Source organism: Saccostrea echinata, unplaced genomic scaffold (assembly GCF_033153115.1).
Source record: "Saccostrea echinata isolate AGI-Se365-2 ecotype Australia unplaced genomic scaffold, CSIRO_AGI_Sech_v1 ptg000009l, whole genome shotgun sequence".
Lineage (NCBI taxonomy): Eukaryota > Metazoa > Mollusca > Bivalvia > Ostreida > Ostreidae > Saccostrea > Saccostrea echinata.
In genome coordinates, this window is record NW_026889758.1 from 34,531,916 (window position 1) to 34,547,872 (window position 15,957).

The 15,957-nt window shown below is 35.2% G+C and overlaps 1 protein-coding gene across 1 annotated transcript; it reads right to left on the reverse strand.

The window, feature by feature from the left end:
• Positions 1 to 1,045: 1,045 nt before the first annotated feature.
• LOC133182265 (very-long-chain (3R)-3-hydroxyacyl-CoA dehydratase-like) lies at positions 1,046 to 15,781 on the reverse strand. Its single transcript, XM_061317042.1, has 10 exons — positions 15,687 to 15,781; positions 11,284 to 11,400; positions 8,461 to 8,631; positions 8,166 to 8,241; positions 7,814 to 7,924; positions 7,460 to 7,587; positions 6,442 to 6,554; positions 3,743 to 3,849; positions 3,232 to 3,363; positions 1,046 to 2,057 (listed from the first exon to the last, which is right to left on the reverse strand). Exons 1-10 carry the CDS (start codon positions 15,774 to 15,776, stop codon positions 1,969 to 1,971), a joined length of 1,134 nt encoding a protein of 377 aa, XP_061173026.1. The 5' UTR covers positions 15,777 to 15,781; the 3' UTR covers positions 1,046 to 1,968.
• Between the last annotated feature and the right edge of the window lie 176 nt (positions 15,782 to 15,957).

Sequence of the window (15,957 nt, forward strand, 5' to 3'; positions counted from 1 at the left end):
GCAAATAAAACTTGTAAGATCCATCAAGTGACAAAGTTTGATGATTTTTAGCCTCTTATTATCCTAAATATTGAGATAAAAGTGTGAAATACCAAAATAGGTCACAGTGACCTACTTTTTGGTTGAAATACTCCAAGGACCGAAGATGCATCTCTAAGCCTCTTATTATTCGAAATAATTAGATATATCGGTGAAATTCCATTACTCTTTAGTTGACACACTCGGAGGACCCAACATGACCTACTTTTGGGGTTTCAAGGCCATATCCAATGTTTCAAATAAAAAAAGAGGCTTAAAATCATCAAACTTTGTAAGTTGATGCATCTTCAGTTCTCAGAGTGTGTCAACCAAAAAGAAGGCCTCATTCCAAAAAGTAGTCCGAAATATCTGACGTTTTCCAGGCTTTTTTCACGATTTTGATATTTTACATGCCAGGAAAACGTCAGAACCGGCGCCATTACGAAAACTGGAAATATCACCGTCTCCAACCGCAGCTGATTTTCGATACTTGCGAACCGAATTAAATGCCAAACTTACTATTTATCAGTACCACAATACTTCTAGTACTCACCAATATCGATGAAAAGAAAATATCACTCCACATTTCGATTTGGTCTTGCAAGAATTTAAAATGCACGAAATGAAAAGAAAACTCGACCCTCTGATAAACTGTTTTCACCAGATTGTATATTTCATAAACAAACCCATATAAATGATGTTGGTGAGTACTAAAGGCATTGTACTACTGATAAGTTGTGAATTCAGCATTTAATTCGGTTAGCAAGTATCGAAAATCAACCCGAGAATGCCGCCTCCAGTTGGAGGCGGTGAATTTCCAGTTTTTGTAATGGCGCCGGTTCTGACGTTTTCCTGGCACGTAAAATATCAAAATCGTGAAAAAAGCCTGGAAAACGTCAGATATTTCGGACTATCCAAAAAGTTGACCGACACAGCAGTGACAGCACATTGCACAATAGACGTAGTATTATCTCAAGAGCTAATAAATGAATAGAAAAATCAAAATATAAATATAAGCATATATAAATATAATTTTAAATTAATTTTACCACAGTTTGGTTAAATTAGCATCTAGTGATTAATGAAAAAATTACTAATATTGTAGTTGCTACATAACTCTAAACAGCTAAATACAATCACACACACTTATAGCAAACATGCTTTTAATAAATCGATGCTTACAGTAAAGTGATTTCATTCCCCATGACATTTAAACATATTGTAAACTTAATGGATATAACGAACTTAAAACAAAGCAAAATTATCTGTCCTTGGCACTTTGTTATTAGCGTGTTTCACTGTATTTGAAACATACAGGCCATTCACAAGACCTAGATATCTAGCATTTATATCCGCTAGGTCCTGGTCTCTTCCATTTCGTTTTGTTTCGATTTCACTTTGCAGTTTAAAAGTATCCTCAGTTGTTAGCATTGGATAGTAAGTAGCATTCATACCTCCATTTCATTGGCAACAGAATTTAAGAACAGTTTTTGTTTTTCATTTTTATGTATTTAAGTTGTGACAAGATAGTTTTAATATATCATTTAATATGTGGGTTTAATGCTCAAGATTCTTTTCAAGATCTAGCTCAACTATATATGTATTGAAAAGATTTTTTTTCATTCTTACCAAAATACTGATACAAAATAATAAATTACATGTATCTAAGCAGTTGCTTATTTTATAAGACAAATGCAACATACACTCAAACATCACAACACTTACACTAAAATCATAATACTTCAGTATAAACTGAAACTGCCCATGTTTTACATAATGCTTGGTATTACAAAATATTGAACGATTCAACAATAAAGTGCAATAAAAATAATCAGATAAAACAAATTAATCAGTTATTAAATTAATTTCTTAACCATTCTTCTATGGATACAAAATGAATTTAAAAATAAATAAAGCTAGAAAAACTTGGTAAAGTGATCAATGTGAACTTCATGAGGACTTTTTGGATTTTGAAGTTGATGTGGCACCTAATACTTTCTTTCTTTGGTTGTTCATGTACTTGAGCATGTTATATCCAGCTGAAAAGGAAAAAAAAAACCCATAAAATCATAGAGCTTTATAGTTCATTTAATATTGACTAGTCCTTACAAACTACTTGATACATAATTAAGAACCAACCAAAACTTTGTAGGAGTTTGATTTCTTCTCATTAATCATATTTAAGGAGGTTCCATCCTGTGCCTTTCAGCAGATTTTGGTCTGGACCTTTATTTCTAAAATTCTGCATCATTTTTAAGTTCTAACATTAAATCTGGATTCTACAATGCAAACTAAACTATATCCAATGAAAAAACCACGATTAAATTCCATCCAAATAGGATTAAGGCAGGAACTATATTTTGTGGTGGAAGTTTTTTTTAGAAGAAAATGATCAATTTTTCCCTTTTGAAATATATACAGTATTGTTAAGTTTAGATTCCTATTTTTCCATGCTAGTTGCACACAGAGCAGTTTTTTGCAGTGAAATGTTTTATACTGGTTCTTAAATATCTATTAAATTATTTCTTATGAATTATTTCATTATATAGTGACAAATACAGTAAATACATTCTGTAAGTCCAGGAAAAAATTGAGCCAATTTTAACATAAATTAACACTTTTTTAGTAATATCTAAAAATTTACATCATAGACCCCCACTTTTGTTTTTCTTTTCTGAGTATATAAGATAACTTTGAACAATCTGCTTAAATTCAGCAAAAGTTTAAGACTTTAAAATAATTTTCTTGCTTGTTAAATTTTTCATGTCGGAAAAATCACATTTTGTGAGTGCAGAAAGGTCAAAAAATTGATTATGCGAAGCAATTTGAAACTTTTTCTTAGGCACAATTTTAATGTGTCTTTTTTTTAAATAGACTAGTAGTTTATTTTGTCCCATGATTTATTTGGATAAAAACATTGGAGGGAAAATGTCGAAGATGTGATTTTTGATTTAGACACAAATTTCAGTGCAAAAAGGTCATATTAAATATACTGTAGCGCCAAAAAAAGCATATTGATCCCCATTTTTTGTTTTGATTTTTAATTAAGTTATGTGTGAAAACTAAAAATATACTTGACAAAAAAGTTTAAGACTTTAAATATCCGGATCCAACCTCGTTAATAACTTTACTGCAGAAAGAACAGTGAGAAATTCCCAAATACAGTCACTTAAGTATTCTTTATTCATTAGAGAGAATCAATATAAAACTTACCTATTAGCAAAACTGGTGGATATGCATACAGAAGCCATGGGAAATAAAATGCCATGTTGACACTGTTTGGTAGAAACAGGCAGAACCTTTCAGACATCTCATATAATGGAATGGCTAAAATGACTACAGCACCTGTAACAACATTCATGTAGGACTGCATGAGATCTCTTTTCCAGAAAGCCTCCATCTCATATTAGAATAATATAAAACGTAATGCATATTATTTCCCTTTTTTGCATAAAAATAGGGATACTTTATAGAATTTATGTTACTGTAAACATTGAAATTAGGATGTGAGGGTATTTTAAACTAAGAATGAGAAAATCTTTTGTGTAAATAGCTTCAAAATCTTGTAATCATCAAAATTACGACACATTTTTCTCACAGGATAAAATACATGCCTGTAAAATGTATTTGTGCAAATGATATTTCTCTTTTAAATATACAAGTACATGTGCATGTTTATCGAGTTATGTATATAAACATAACACTTTGAGATCTGATTGTTTACCTTCTAGAAATATGCCAAGAGGATAAAGTGGCATCCACATTGTATACCTCAACCATGTGACAATGTAAACTTTTTGATTTAGAACTGCTAACATGTAAAATGGATATCTGGAAAAAAAATGAGAACATCATGGCTTGGTTATAATCAAATGAACGAAGGATCAGAAAACAAGAACTATATGTTTATTACATGTATATGAAATTTTAAATGCATTTCTTATACCCCATTCATATATCATGCACAAATTGCATTTTAGAGCAAATTTACGCTTTTAGTCAAAATCATTGATCTCAATAAAAATCAATTAGAGAGTGAATGTCTTGTGTTTTTGCTGAGAGGCAAAAGAGGGAATGCTTAAAAGCATTGATTATTATAAATATCACAGTGCTCTGTGAATCATACACACAAAAATCTTCTGTTTGAGATAAACTTTGAGACATACCGGTATATTAAATATACATCTACTTAACATCATCATAATTGAGTAAGCTTTTTGTCTGTCTAGTGCCCTGTTTACACGAATGCGTATTAAATATTTAATTTGCAGTAAATTAATTCGAAGAGAAATTAGCATAGGGTCGGTACAGATGTTTAGTGATAAACTTAATTTTTCTTTGTTTTTCACTCATAAATTGCGTAAGTACTAACATCTGACCACTGACATGTGACAAGTGGCTTAATTTTGCTATTACGCATTCGTTAGAATTTAATTCAAATTAGCTTCGCTTACTGTTCACATAGAGCTAATGCAAAGTAATTTGATGCACAGTCGATTAATTCGAATTAAACTTATTCGCATGAAATTTTCTGTGTGAATGCAGTTCAAATTTAGTTCACAGTAACTTGCATTTAATTCGAAATAAACTCTCCCTGTGAACACGGCATAAAAATAACCATTAAATATTACCAAAAACAAGAGGCCCATGGGCCACATCGCTCACCTGAGAAACTTTGGCCATGCTGTTCATTACCAGACTTCCCCCCTTGTAATACCTATTGTGGCCCCACCCTACCCCCAGGGGCCATGATTTGAACAATTTAGAATCTACACTACCCCAGGATGCTTCCACATAAGTTTCAGTTTTTCTGGTCCAGTGGTTCTTGAGAAGATTTTAAAAGATTTTTCCAACATATTTCAATGTAAAACTTGGGATTCCCTATTGTGCCCCCTCCCCCCCATCCCCGGGGTCATGATTTGAACAATTTAGAGTGTACACTACTTGAGGATGCTTCCACATAAGTTTCAGCTTTTCTGGCTCAGTGGTTCTTGAGAAGAAGATTTTTAAAGATTTTTCCTATATATATTTCAACGTAAAACTTGTATTCCCTATTGTGGCCCCGCCCTACCCCCGGGGGTCATGATTTGAACAATTTAGAATCTACACTACCCCAGGATGCTTCCACATCATTTTCAGCTTTTCTGGCTCAGTTGTTCTTGAGAAGAAGATTTTTAAAAAAAATTTCCTATATATTTCAATGTAAAACTTGTATTTCCTATTGTGGCCTCGCCCTACCCCCGGGGGTCATGATTTGAACAATTTAGAATCTACACTACCTCAGAATGCTTCCACTTAAGTTTCAGCTTTTCTGGCCCAGTGGTTCTTGAGAAGAAGATTTTTAAAGATTTTTCCTATATATTTCAATGTAAAACTTGTATTTCCTATTGTGGCCCAGCCCTGCCCCCGGGGGTCATGATTTGAACAATTTAGAATCTACACTACCCCAGGATGCTTCCACATAAGTTTCAGCTTTTCTGGCTCAGTGGTTCTTGAGAAGAAGATTTTTCCTATATATTTTAATGTAAAACTTAGATTCCCTTTTGTGGCCCCGCCCTACCCCCGGGGGTCATGATTTTAACAATTTAGAATCTACACTATCCCAGGATGCTTCCACATAAGTTTCAGCTTTTCTGGCTCAGTGGTTCTTGAGAAGAAGATTTTTAAAGATTTTTCCTATATATTTCAATGTAAAACTTGTATTTTCTATTGTGGCCCCGCCCTACCCCCAGGGGTCATGATTTGAACAATTTAGAATCTAAACTACCCCAGGATGCTTCTACATAAGTTTCAGCTTTTCTGGCTCAGTGGTTCTTGAGAAGAAGATTTTTAAAGATTTTTCCTATATATTTCAATGTAAAACTTGTATTTTCTATTGTGGCCCCGCCCTACCCCCGGGGGTCATGATTTGAACAATTTAGAATCTACACTACCCCAGGATGCTTCCACATAAGTTTCAGCTTTTCTGGCTCAGTGGTTCTTGAGAAGAAGATTTTTCCTATATATTTTAATGTAAAACTTGGATTCCCTTTTGTGGCCCCGCCCTACCCCCGGGGGTCATGATTTTAACAATTTAGAATCTACACTATCCCAGGATGCTTCCACATAAGTTTCAGCTTTTCTGGCCCAGTGGTTCTTGAGAAGAAGATTTTTTTATGACCCCACCCTATTTTTGTCTTTTCTTGATTATCTCCCCTTGTAAGGGGACTTGGCTCTTTATTTTAACAATTTAAACTCCCCTTCCCCCAAGGATACTTTGTACCAAGTTTGGTTAAAATTGGCCCAGTGGTTCTTGAGAAGAAGTTGAAAATGTGAAAAGTTTACAGATGGACGGACGGACAGACGGACGGACGACGGACAACGGGTGATCAGAAAAACTCACTTGAGCTTTCAGCTCAGGTGAGCTAATGATAAATTTCTTACCTAACAACTTCTATCAAACTCCATGTTAAAAGCAAGAAAAATACTATAGGTGCAGTTTGTATGTTCTCTTCATGAAGAATTACAACAAATAGTATAAAATTTCTCCCAAGGACCTGTCAATGAAATTAACAGCACCTATCATACAATTAATATCCTATTATGACATTAAATTAATTGCACAGTTATGTTTTCATCCATGGATGAATGATCCCTGAACCTACTTGGTCAAAATAATTTCAGTCTTTACTCTTTTGTCATAAATTTATTTAATTATTAATCATCAAATCAATTAAAAATTTAACCACTAGGGCTGTCACGGTTCCAAAATTTTTCGGGTCGGGTCGGTTCTGTAAATTTTCGGTTCGGTTTTGGGTTTTTCGGGTCGGGTATTTAAATCTATTTTAAACCGTAATTTCATGAATTTAACTTGAAAAATCTTTATTTGTTACATTAAATTTACATTGAAAACAAGTCTTAACCATGCGAACGTCTAGACATCGGCGACTTGGCCTACTATTAGCCACAACCTGACCATTCCTGCTCGTTTTGATAATCATCTACTACTTCTGTGACAAGTGTTTTGTCATGGAATGGAGTAGATTTCAGTTGTGATGTTTATTTATCACTGTTATCTTCATCATTCCTTTGATTTCGACGCCATTTTTTGTATTGAACAGACTCTAATATATAAACCAGACCCAAACCGAAATCCGGAAAAATGGAACCGGAACCGAACCGAACAACTTGGACCGCGGTTCTCGGTTATTTCGGGTACTCATGACAGCCCTATTAACCACACATCTTCTTTTTTTTCTTTTCAAAGGAAAAATTTATGTGATCTTAAAGATTAATGAAGCAAACTACTTCTGAACAGATATATTAAATTAGATGAAGATGCAAACACCTGGATACGTAAATACCCATACAGACTTATTACTTATGTTTACAATATATTCATAAAGTCTTCATATTTAAATATAATCTTTAAAAAAAAAATCATCTCACTTTCAAGCCATACCTGCATTAAAGGGGCTATTGCACTTGATTTGACCAGCCCTAACATAGGATGAAGAATTTCCATGATGGCTGCTGTCTGACAAATCATTAAGGGATTTCCTACCAGGCTGAAGCTCGATGTCATTGCCACTGTAACCAATCACAGGTTATTATAAGTAGGTATATGCTTGAAATAACTTTAATTACATATAAATTTTACAATAATAAAAAAAATAAAGTATTGAATAGTACATCTTTTTTTTACCCAAATGATTTCATGAAATCATAATTCTTAATTTGTAAGTATTAACAGAAAACCTTTATTACTGCAAATTTCAAAACTTTCAAAAGTAGATATAAAGCTGAAGCTAATTACTTTGTTTGTCTCTGCAGAAATTTACAATAAGAACACTGCTGATGAAGGTGAAGCCAACAAATTGGAATAGATTGTAGAAAAACAGGTATGTTGTCTTCAGATCAGGTAAATCTACAAGAAAATGTTTGTAACTGCAGGAAAGAAAGACAACTGCTTTTTTTAGCATAAAAATCTAAGAATAATGCAAACATTCCAAAAATTTTTTTATCCGTATATACAGGTATCATATTCAAACAACTCTTTCAAAGGGATAAACTCCAGAGCATTGGGGAACAGTTAAAAGTCACTACCATCCAATGAAAACAATACTGGTAACCTACATGTAGCATATATAAATTTTTCAAACTTTTACCTGGGCCTTTAGCAGCATCTAAGTCCAGTTCTTTCTCAATCTGTTTCAAAACATCTTCCTCGGACATATTTTTTGCCTAAAAATAATATGCATACTTACATGTTCATGGAACAAAGTCTTCATTTTAAGCTTGTACAAACAATTTACGAAGACTTAATCAATGGTCATCTTTCTGATTACTCAGCTCTCTTTTTGAACTTATAAACATACTGTCCTTTAAAATTTACTAAAACAGAACCTAAGTGTAATGTCTTTTTTAAGTAAAATGTTTCAATTTGAAAACATGAAAAAAAACCTTGTCTTCTTCCTCTGATTCTGATTCATCTTCATACGCAACTTTGTCAAAATCAATTTTGAGCCAGGGGTACTTGATTTTTTGGTATGTGAGCCTTGGCCACACTTCACCACTCCCCTTCTTCTGGATGTAGAAGTCAATGCACCTATTCAACACTCTGTATCTACTTTTCTGCAACATCAAGAGAAATAATTCATTTTTAGACAATTAGCTTCCAATATTCACTCATCTCCATTAAGACATCTAGAAGAAATACTTTGTATCTTATTAACACTATATTGCTTAACTTGACTTCATTTTGTGCATTTCTCAATAATTCTTTTTTTCTTTTTATGCCCCTGGATCAAAAGATTCCGGGGGTATATTGTTTTTGTCCTGTCTGTCTGTTTGTCTGTTTATCTGTTTGTCCATTTGTCTGTTTGTCTGTCTGTCTGTTGTCAACTTTAACCTTGCCCATAACTTTTGATTGGTTGGAGCTATGACTTTCATATTTCACATGTGTATTCCTTGTGACAAGACCTTTCTTTGGGTACCATCATATTTGACCTTTTGACCTTGACCTTGGAGTTTGACCCACTTTTGCAAAATTTTATGAGACTTTAACCTTGGCCATAACTTCTGAACAGTTGGTGCTTGGGGTTTCAAACTTCACATGTGTATTCTTTGTGACAAGACCTTCCTTTGGATACCAACAACTTTTGACCTTGACCTTGGAGTTTGACCTACTTTTGAAAAACTTTAACCTTGGCCATAACTTTTGAACAGTTGGTGCTTAGGGTTTCAAACTTCACATGTGTATTCCTTGTGACAAGACCTTCCTCTGGATATCAACCACTTTGACCTTTTGACCTTGGAGTTTGACCTACTTTTGAAAAACTTTAACCTTGGCCATAACTTTTGAACAGTTGGTGCTTAGGGTTTCAAACGTCACATGTGTATTCCTTGTGACAAGACCTTCCTCTGGATATCAACCACTTTGACCCTTTTGACCTTGACCTAGGAGTTTGACCTACTTTTGAAAAACTTTAACCTTGGCCATAACTTTTGAATGGTTAGAGCTAGGGGTTTCATACTTTACACATATGTAATCCTTGCGACAAGACCTTCCTTTGGATACCAACCACCACTTTGACCTTTTGACCTTGACCTAGGAGTTTGACCTACTTTTGAAAAACTTTAACCTTGGCCATAACTTTTGAATGGTTGGTGCTAGGGCTTTCATACTTCACATATGTAATCCTTGTGACAAGATCTTCCTTTGGATACCAACCACTTTGACCTTGACCTTGACTTTTATTTAAAAAACTTTAACCTTCGCCATAACCTTTGAACAGTTGTATCTAGGTCTTTCAAATTTCACAGGTGTATTCCTCGAGACAAGACCTTTCTTTGGGTATCAACATTTTTTATCTTTTGGCCTGGATTTTGACTTGCATTTGAAGAAACTTTAACCTTCGCCATAAGCTGCCATACGGGGGCATCAGTGTTTCACAAACACATCTTGTTTTAATTATTCTTCAGCAGCTCTGAAAACCTTTTTGTCAATGACAACTCTTACATATTCCAGGGATAGACATTAACTTTCACATTCACTTGCCCTTCTGGCAAGTAAACTCAAACTTTGACTTGTCCAAATACAAAACTTGGTTGCCCAAAATTAAGAAAGAAGAAAATAACTGTAAATGTTATGATAAGAAAAGTGTGACCAGATACTGTCGTTATAGTAAGTTAAGCTGTATTTAGCCTGTAAACTCGCACTTCCATGCAACAATAACCTATAGAATAAAATTCATATTTTTAAAAATTATTTTTGGTTGGATCCTTCTGTAAATTTTGATTTTCAGAGATGAATTTGAAGCAATCCTAAAGAAAGACAGTTGCTATGAAACATAAATATCTTGATCAGGGTACATTGTCTTATATTCTGTGAATGAAGAAATAATCTAACTTCCTAATAAATAGGTGACAAAGTTGTTAGACATAAGAGTAAAGAAAACAGAATAACAAACCAAACAAATTCTTGAATGAACAGTATAATCCAGAAATGCTACTGAGGGATTCCGAATGCAAAAGCACTGTCAGTCATGTTTCCAGTGGAAATCAAGTGTTCTTATTGTTTTATTTATAAACTAAGGTAAGTAACAGATTAACACTATATGCTTCTATTAAAAATATAACTTGCCTTATTGAACAAGTACATTGAAAGTTTCACTTTCCTGAACTGAGAATTTACTTGCCCCGGGCATTTGGACAACTGTTAATGTTGATCCATCTCATCAGATTTTGAATCTGTGCTATACTTGTGTAACAGGAAAGGAGAAAATGTATGGCTGGACCGGGAATCGAACAAGGGACCCCTGCATCACTAGTCAGGTGCTCTACCGACTGAGCTACCCAGGCCGATATCCACGGCCCAAACCCATTACATTCCTCCCTCCTTAAATTGTCTTTGCCCTCGAAGACACAACCCAAGTTCTTATTAGCCCCTGGCAGGACTTTCACCTGCAAGTCCAGGGGTGGTCACGACACCAAATCTGTAACAGGAAAGGAGAAAATGTATGGCTGGACCGGGAATCAAACCCGGGACCCCTGCATCACTAGTCAGGTGCTCTATCGACTGAGCTACCCAGGCCGATATCCAAGGCCCAAACCCATTACACTTGGAATCTCTCATTTCCCAAGTGTGTCTAATGACCCCATCCTTTTATTGAACAGTGGAGTGTTGATAAATTAAGTCATTTCAATTTTCAAATGTGGCTGTTGATATTTTCTATTTTAGAATATGTTTTTATTGATATAACAACTATTTAAACAGTTTCTTACGTCTGGATCAACAGGATGGTAAAAATCTATATCCAGCTGATAAAAGTTGTTGCCCCTAACACCAATCCCATCGGCTTCAAATTTTAGCCCATCTTCAGTCAACTCGACTTTGGGATCCTGTGCATTAAATGGATGTTTTATTTTCAACATTTTTTAAAACTATTATTTCAGAGACATAAATAGCACGAAATATTCAATATGTATCTGATATTTTTAAATGAATTTTAGGCCTATAAGAAAATTACTAGAAATAGAACAGGTCCAGCACAATCTCTTGATTTAGCTATATAGCTTGAAATAGCTATATAGCTTTATTAAGCTATTCAAAATGGCTTGATAAAGCTATTTTTATACAGTTTTTCACAAAAATGTTTTTTGCAAGAAATAGACAAAAAGTCGCAAGTATTTGACTATTCATATATGTACTATGGGCTAACAAAACAACAACCGAAATCAAAGAGAGTTCTAACATTGCAGCATTTGAATACTTTTAAGCAAAAGATGTGTTTTCATTGTTTGAGTAACTGTACACTACCTTGTGTGCATTGAGGCATGGATAAGTATGATTCTGCTTCTGCCAAGTATTGCCCACAATCAACAAGCTGATTATTATGGCAAATGTGGTGCGCATGATATGATCAAAATTAAAACTTTAAAAGGTTAAAAGATTAAAATGATATTTCTTATTTATGGCTGGAAGGCGATCACCTGAGACCTGAAGGTCTCAAGTGTATTCGCCGAGACTATTCCCGATGGTAGTTTATTGCACTCTTGGATGGTACGAGGGAAATAGGAATACTTTTGATAATCGCTCTTACAAGATGGTATTTGGTAGGCTTTATGATGAGTATGTCGTGATTGACGTAATGATGGAATGAGTCGATGGCACTTGGTGATGGCAACTTCGTCATGAACAATTTTATAAAATAGGACGAGTCTGGATATTCGCCTACGTTCTTCAAGTGACTGCCATTGTAAGTGTTGAATCATGCTGTCTACACTCGATCTGTTGCCATGCCTGTTGCTTATGTATCTTGCAGCACGTCGTTGTACCATTTCTAGGTTATGGATGTCTTTTTGGGTGTAGGGATCCCAGACAGGTGCTGCGTACTCCAACAGGGGTCTGACTAACGATTTGTATGCACTCTCCTTTATTGAAGTTGAACTGATGTTCAAGTTACGACGGAGGAATCCCAAGGTCTTATTTCCTTTACCACAGATATTATTTATGTGGTCACTCCATTTCAGGTCAGATGTTATTAGACAGCCAAGGTATTTCGCCCTCTTTACGTGCTCGAGAGTATGGCCATGTAGCCTATATTGATGATGTATTGGGTTGGACTTCCTGCTGACCGATAGTACATTACACTTGTCTGGGTGGAATTCCATTTTCCACCTCCTTTCCCACATGCCCAATTTATCTAGGTCGGTCTGGAGTGTCTGGGTATCCAATTCTGATGTGACAGTAAGATAAGCAATAGTGTCATCAGCAAATAGTCTTACTGTGGCATTGAGGCCTTCTGGCATGTCATTTATGTAGAAAGGGAATAAGCATGGCCCAAGGACTGATCCTTGGGGCACGCCATACTCGACACTAACATAGCTGGACATCTCTCCATCAACAACTACGGCTTGTGTTCTGTTAGAGAGGAAGCTAGAAATCCAGTTGTTCACGTTGCCCTGGATCCCATAATGTCGGAGTTTATGGATGAGGAGGCTATGGCTAACTTTATCAAAAGCCTTAGAAAAATCCATAATCAATACATATGTCTGCTTTCCGGCAGCCATGTGGGTGGTTATGTCATCTATAAACTCAATGAGTGGGTTTCACAGGATCTTTTGCTACGGAAACCATGCTGGAGTGGGTACAGTATGTTGTTAAGGTCAGCATGCTGCATGATATGGCTGGTGACAATGTGTTCCATAAGCTTGCAGCAGATACATGTAAGGGAAATGGGTCGATAGTTCTCGGCCTTATATCTGTCACCCTTCTTGAAAATCGGACTGACATGTGCTTTACGCCACTCAGATGGAACCTCTCCACTTTGTAAAGATTTCCTGAAGATGATGGTGAGGATGGGGGATAGACTGTCAGCCAACTCCTTCAGCACTCTTGGTTTAATCCCATCTGGACCCGCTGCTTTATATGGATTCATATTTTTCATTAGTCTTAGAATTCCATTATGGGTGATGTGCAGATCTGGAGCAACTGGGTACTTTCCACTCATAGGACAGTCGCGCATGAATTTTTCAGTACTGATTTGTGTCTTCTCTGAGAATACCAACTGGAACTGTTTGTTTTTGTTCAGAACATCTGCCTGGTCAGTGGGATTGGCATGTAGAACTCCTTCACTGCGTATCAGTGAAATTCCATTGTTGTCAGTTCTTTGATGTTTTATATACGTCCAAAAGCGTTTTAGGCCACTATATTGGTCATTTTCTGTATCAATTAATTTTAATTATACGGCGACATTAAGTGTAAACAGGTAATTTTTTTATGTCTACTTTGGATGAATAAAAGAAACAATTTGAATGTATGCTTTGTTGCTGGGTTAATTTATTTAATGTGACCAAAAAAAAAAAAAAACGAAACGAAACATTTGTAATTTGAATTGACCATAAATTGAAAATGAAAGTAGATGAAAGTAGATCAAAATAAACAAGATGGATGCCAAGGGATCTAGAAGATTGAGTTTGAAGAGTATTAAGCTTTATTTAAGTGAATTTATATTTAATAAAAAGTTGAAACAGTAAGTAAATATTGTGAAATGATATGTCAGTTAACTTGTATTTCAAATAAACCTAAAAAAATCGAAATTATATGTAACGTAAGATGTATAATACATCCAATAATTTACACAAACGTCGTATCGTCAGCCGTCGGACATGAATTTCAGCCGATTATGGTTATTATAAAAGTCGCTTATTATAAAGTTTTGGCCTGACAAATAAACTAAGATAATAAACGAATTGTACTGTATCTATTTCAGCAAAGACAATGTCATGGTCCGAGATGCCTGGAATGGTTTCTACTCTGTTAAATTTTGATGGATTATTGGTCAGTATTAAGTCCAGGGTGTTGTCACCTCTTGTTGGGCATTCTACTAGCTGAACTAGGCCATTGTCACCTAAGATATCTACAAATTTGTAGTGGTTACTTGGCCAGGGTGTATTTGGCTTTAGTGTCTTGTTAGCCCAGTTCCATCCAGGTAGGTTGAAATCACCCGCAACAATTACACTTGCATTTCTTATCTGGTATACACGATTTAGACATTTACTTAGTTCATCTAGGGATTCTTCATTAGCTGTTTTAGGGTTATAATATGATGTGATGTATAGATCTTTCCGTCCAACTAGACTGATCTTCGTCCAGATGATTTCACAGTTTGAGTCTAGCTCAGGGACTGGTGAACTCAGGTAGTTTTTGTTAACAGCAATGAGCACTCCTCCTCCAGTAGTGGCACGGTCTTTACGGTACAGTTTGTAATCTGTTGGGAAAATTTGATTGTCAGTAATTGATGGATCTGTCCAGGTCTCAGTACACACAACAATGTCGGGTTTGGTGCTTTCGATGAGGTTTTTAATACGGCATTGTTTGGTCTTGATCGACTGGCAGTTTACATTGAGTAGCTTTATAGGAGATGTTTTTGGTCTAGGTTGATGTTTCCTAGTTGGTGTGGAGGTATGAACTGGCACAATGGTTGTATTTGGTACTGGACTAGCAATGGTTGAGTCTGATCACACACTAAAGGGGTTTGAAGTTAGGACTACTTGCTCAAAGCAGACTGAGCTGTAATTAGGACAGTCGCATATGATACAATCCCAAGCAATGGCACTGTTGTTAACAAGTTCATTATATGTCTTACTATGAACAGACTGACAGTTAGCATGGTACCACTGATTGCATGTTTCGCACATAAATTTGATTGCTTCTCATTGTACTGAATTATTACCAATCAATTATCTTGTTGACCATAATTGGCCTCCTTTATAATTTCATTGCAGAAATAACTGTATCAATTGCTTTATATAGCCTCAAAACATTTTAGTTAGAACTTTGAGTACAAAGTCTCTTAAGGAGACACAATTTGATGAGTGATTTTTACATGCATTATTTTCAGAAGAGTTCAAGGTTGAATATTATCACTGCACCAAGGTGCCACTTTTTGTGGATGCTGAGAAAATAGCACATTTAAGAAAAAAGTGTGATGAAATAGCTAAATCAAGCTATTCTGAATAGCTTAATAAAGCTATATAGCTAAATCAAGCTATATAGCTAAATCAAGAGATTGTGCCGGACCTGTAGAATATAAATTTACAGCTGATTTTTCAATAACTAGCAGCAGGGCGATTTCTCGATTGAATATAATAATAAGATAGAAAATATAATTTTTACGCCTTACAACAACATCCCTCAGATCAATTTTTAACGAGACATGGTCCGTTTTCTGACCCCAGTAAACGAAGGGGCTCAACCGCTCACTTTCCGCCATGATAAATAAAAATGGATAGCTCATACATCATTATATTCATTAATGTCGAAACACCAATTTTCGAAATTCTAACCAACAATCATGATTTTAGAGATCAAATATCAATTTGTTATATGTCTATGATTAATCTGGCTATTTCTCTAAAACACTGCTATCATATTCAAAATACTACCACAAACAC

Excerpts from the sequence above, each read along its gene's own strand:
- LOC133182265 (XM_061317042.1), bottom strand. The coding sequence starts at position 15,776 with ATGGCGGAAAGTGAGCGGTTGAGCCCCTTCGTTTACTGGGGTCAGAAA. Across the intron at positions 11,401-15,686 it reads TTGATCTGAGGGATGTTGTT|GATCCCAAAGTCGAGTTGAC; the intron begins GTAAGGCGTAAA and ends TTTAATGCACAG. Across the intron at positions 3,850-6,441 it reads AGTTTGATAGAAGTTGTTAG|ATATCCATTTTACATGTTAG; the intron begins GTAAGAAATTTA and ends TTTTTTTTCCAG.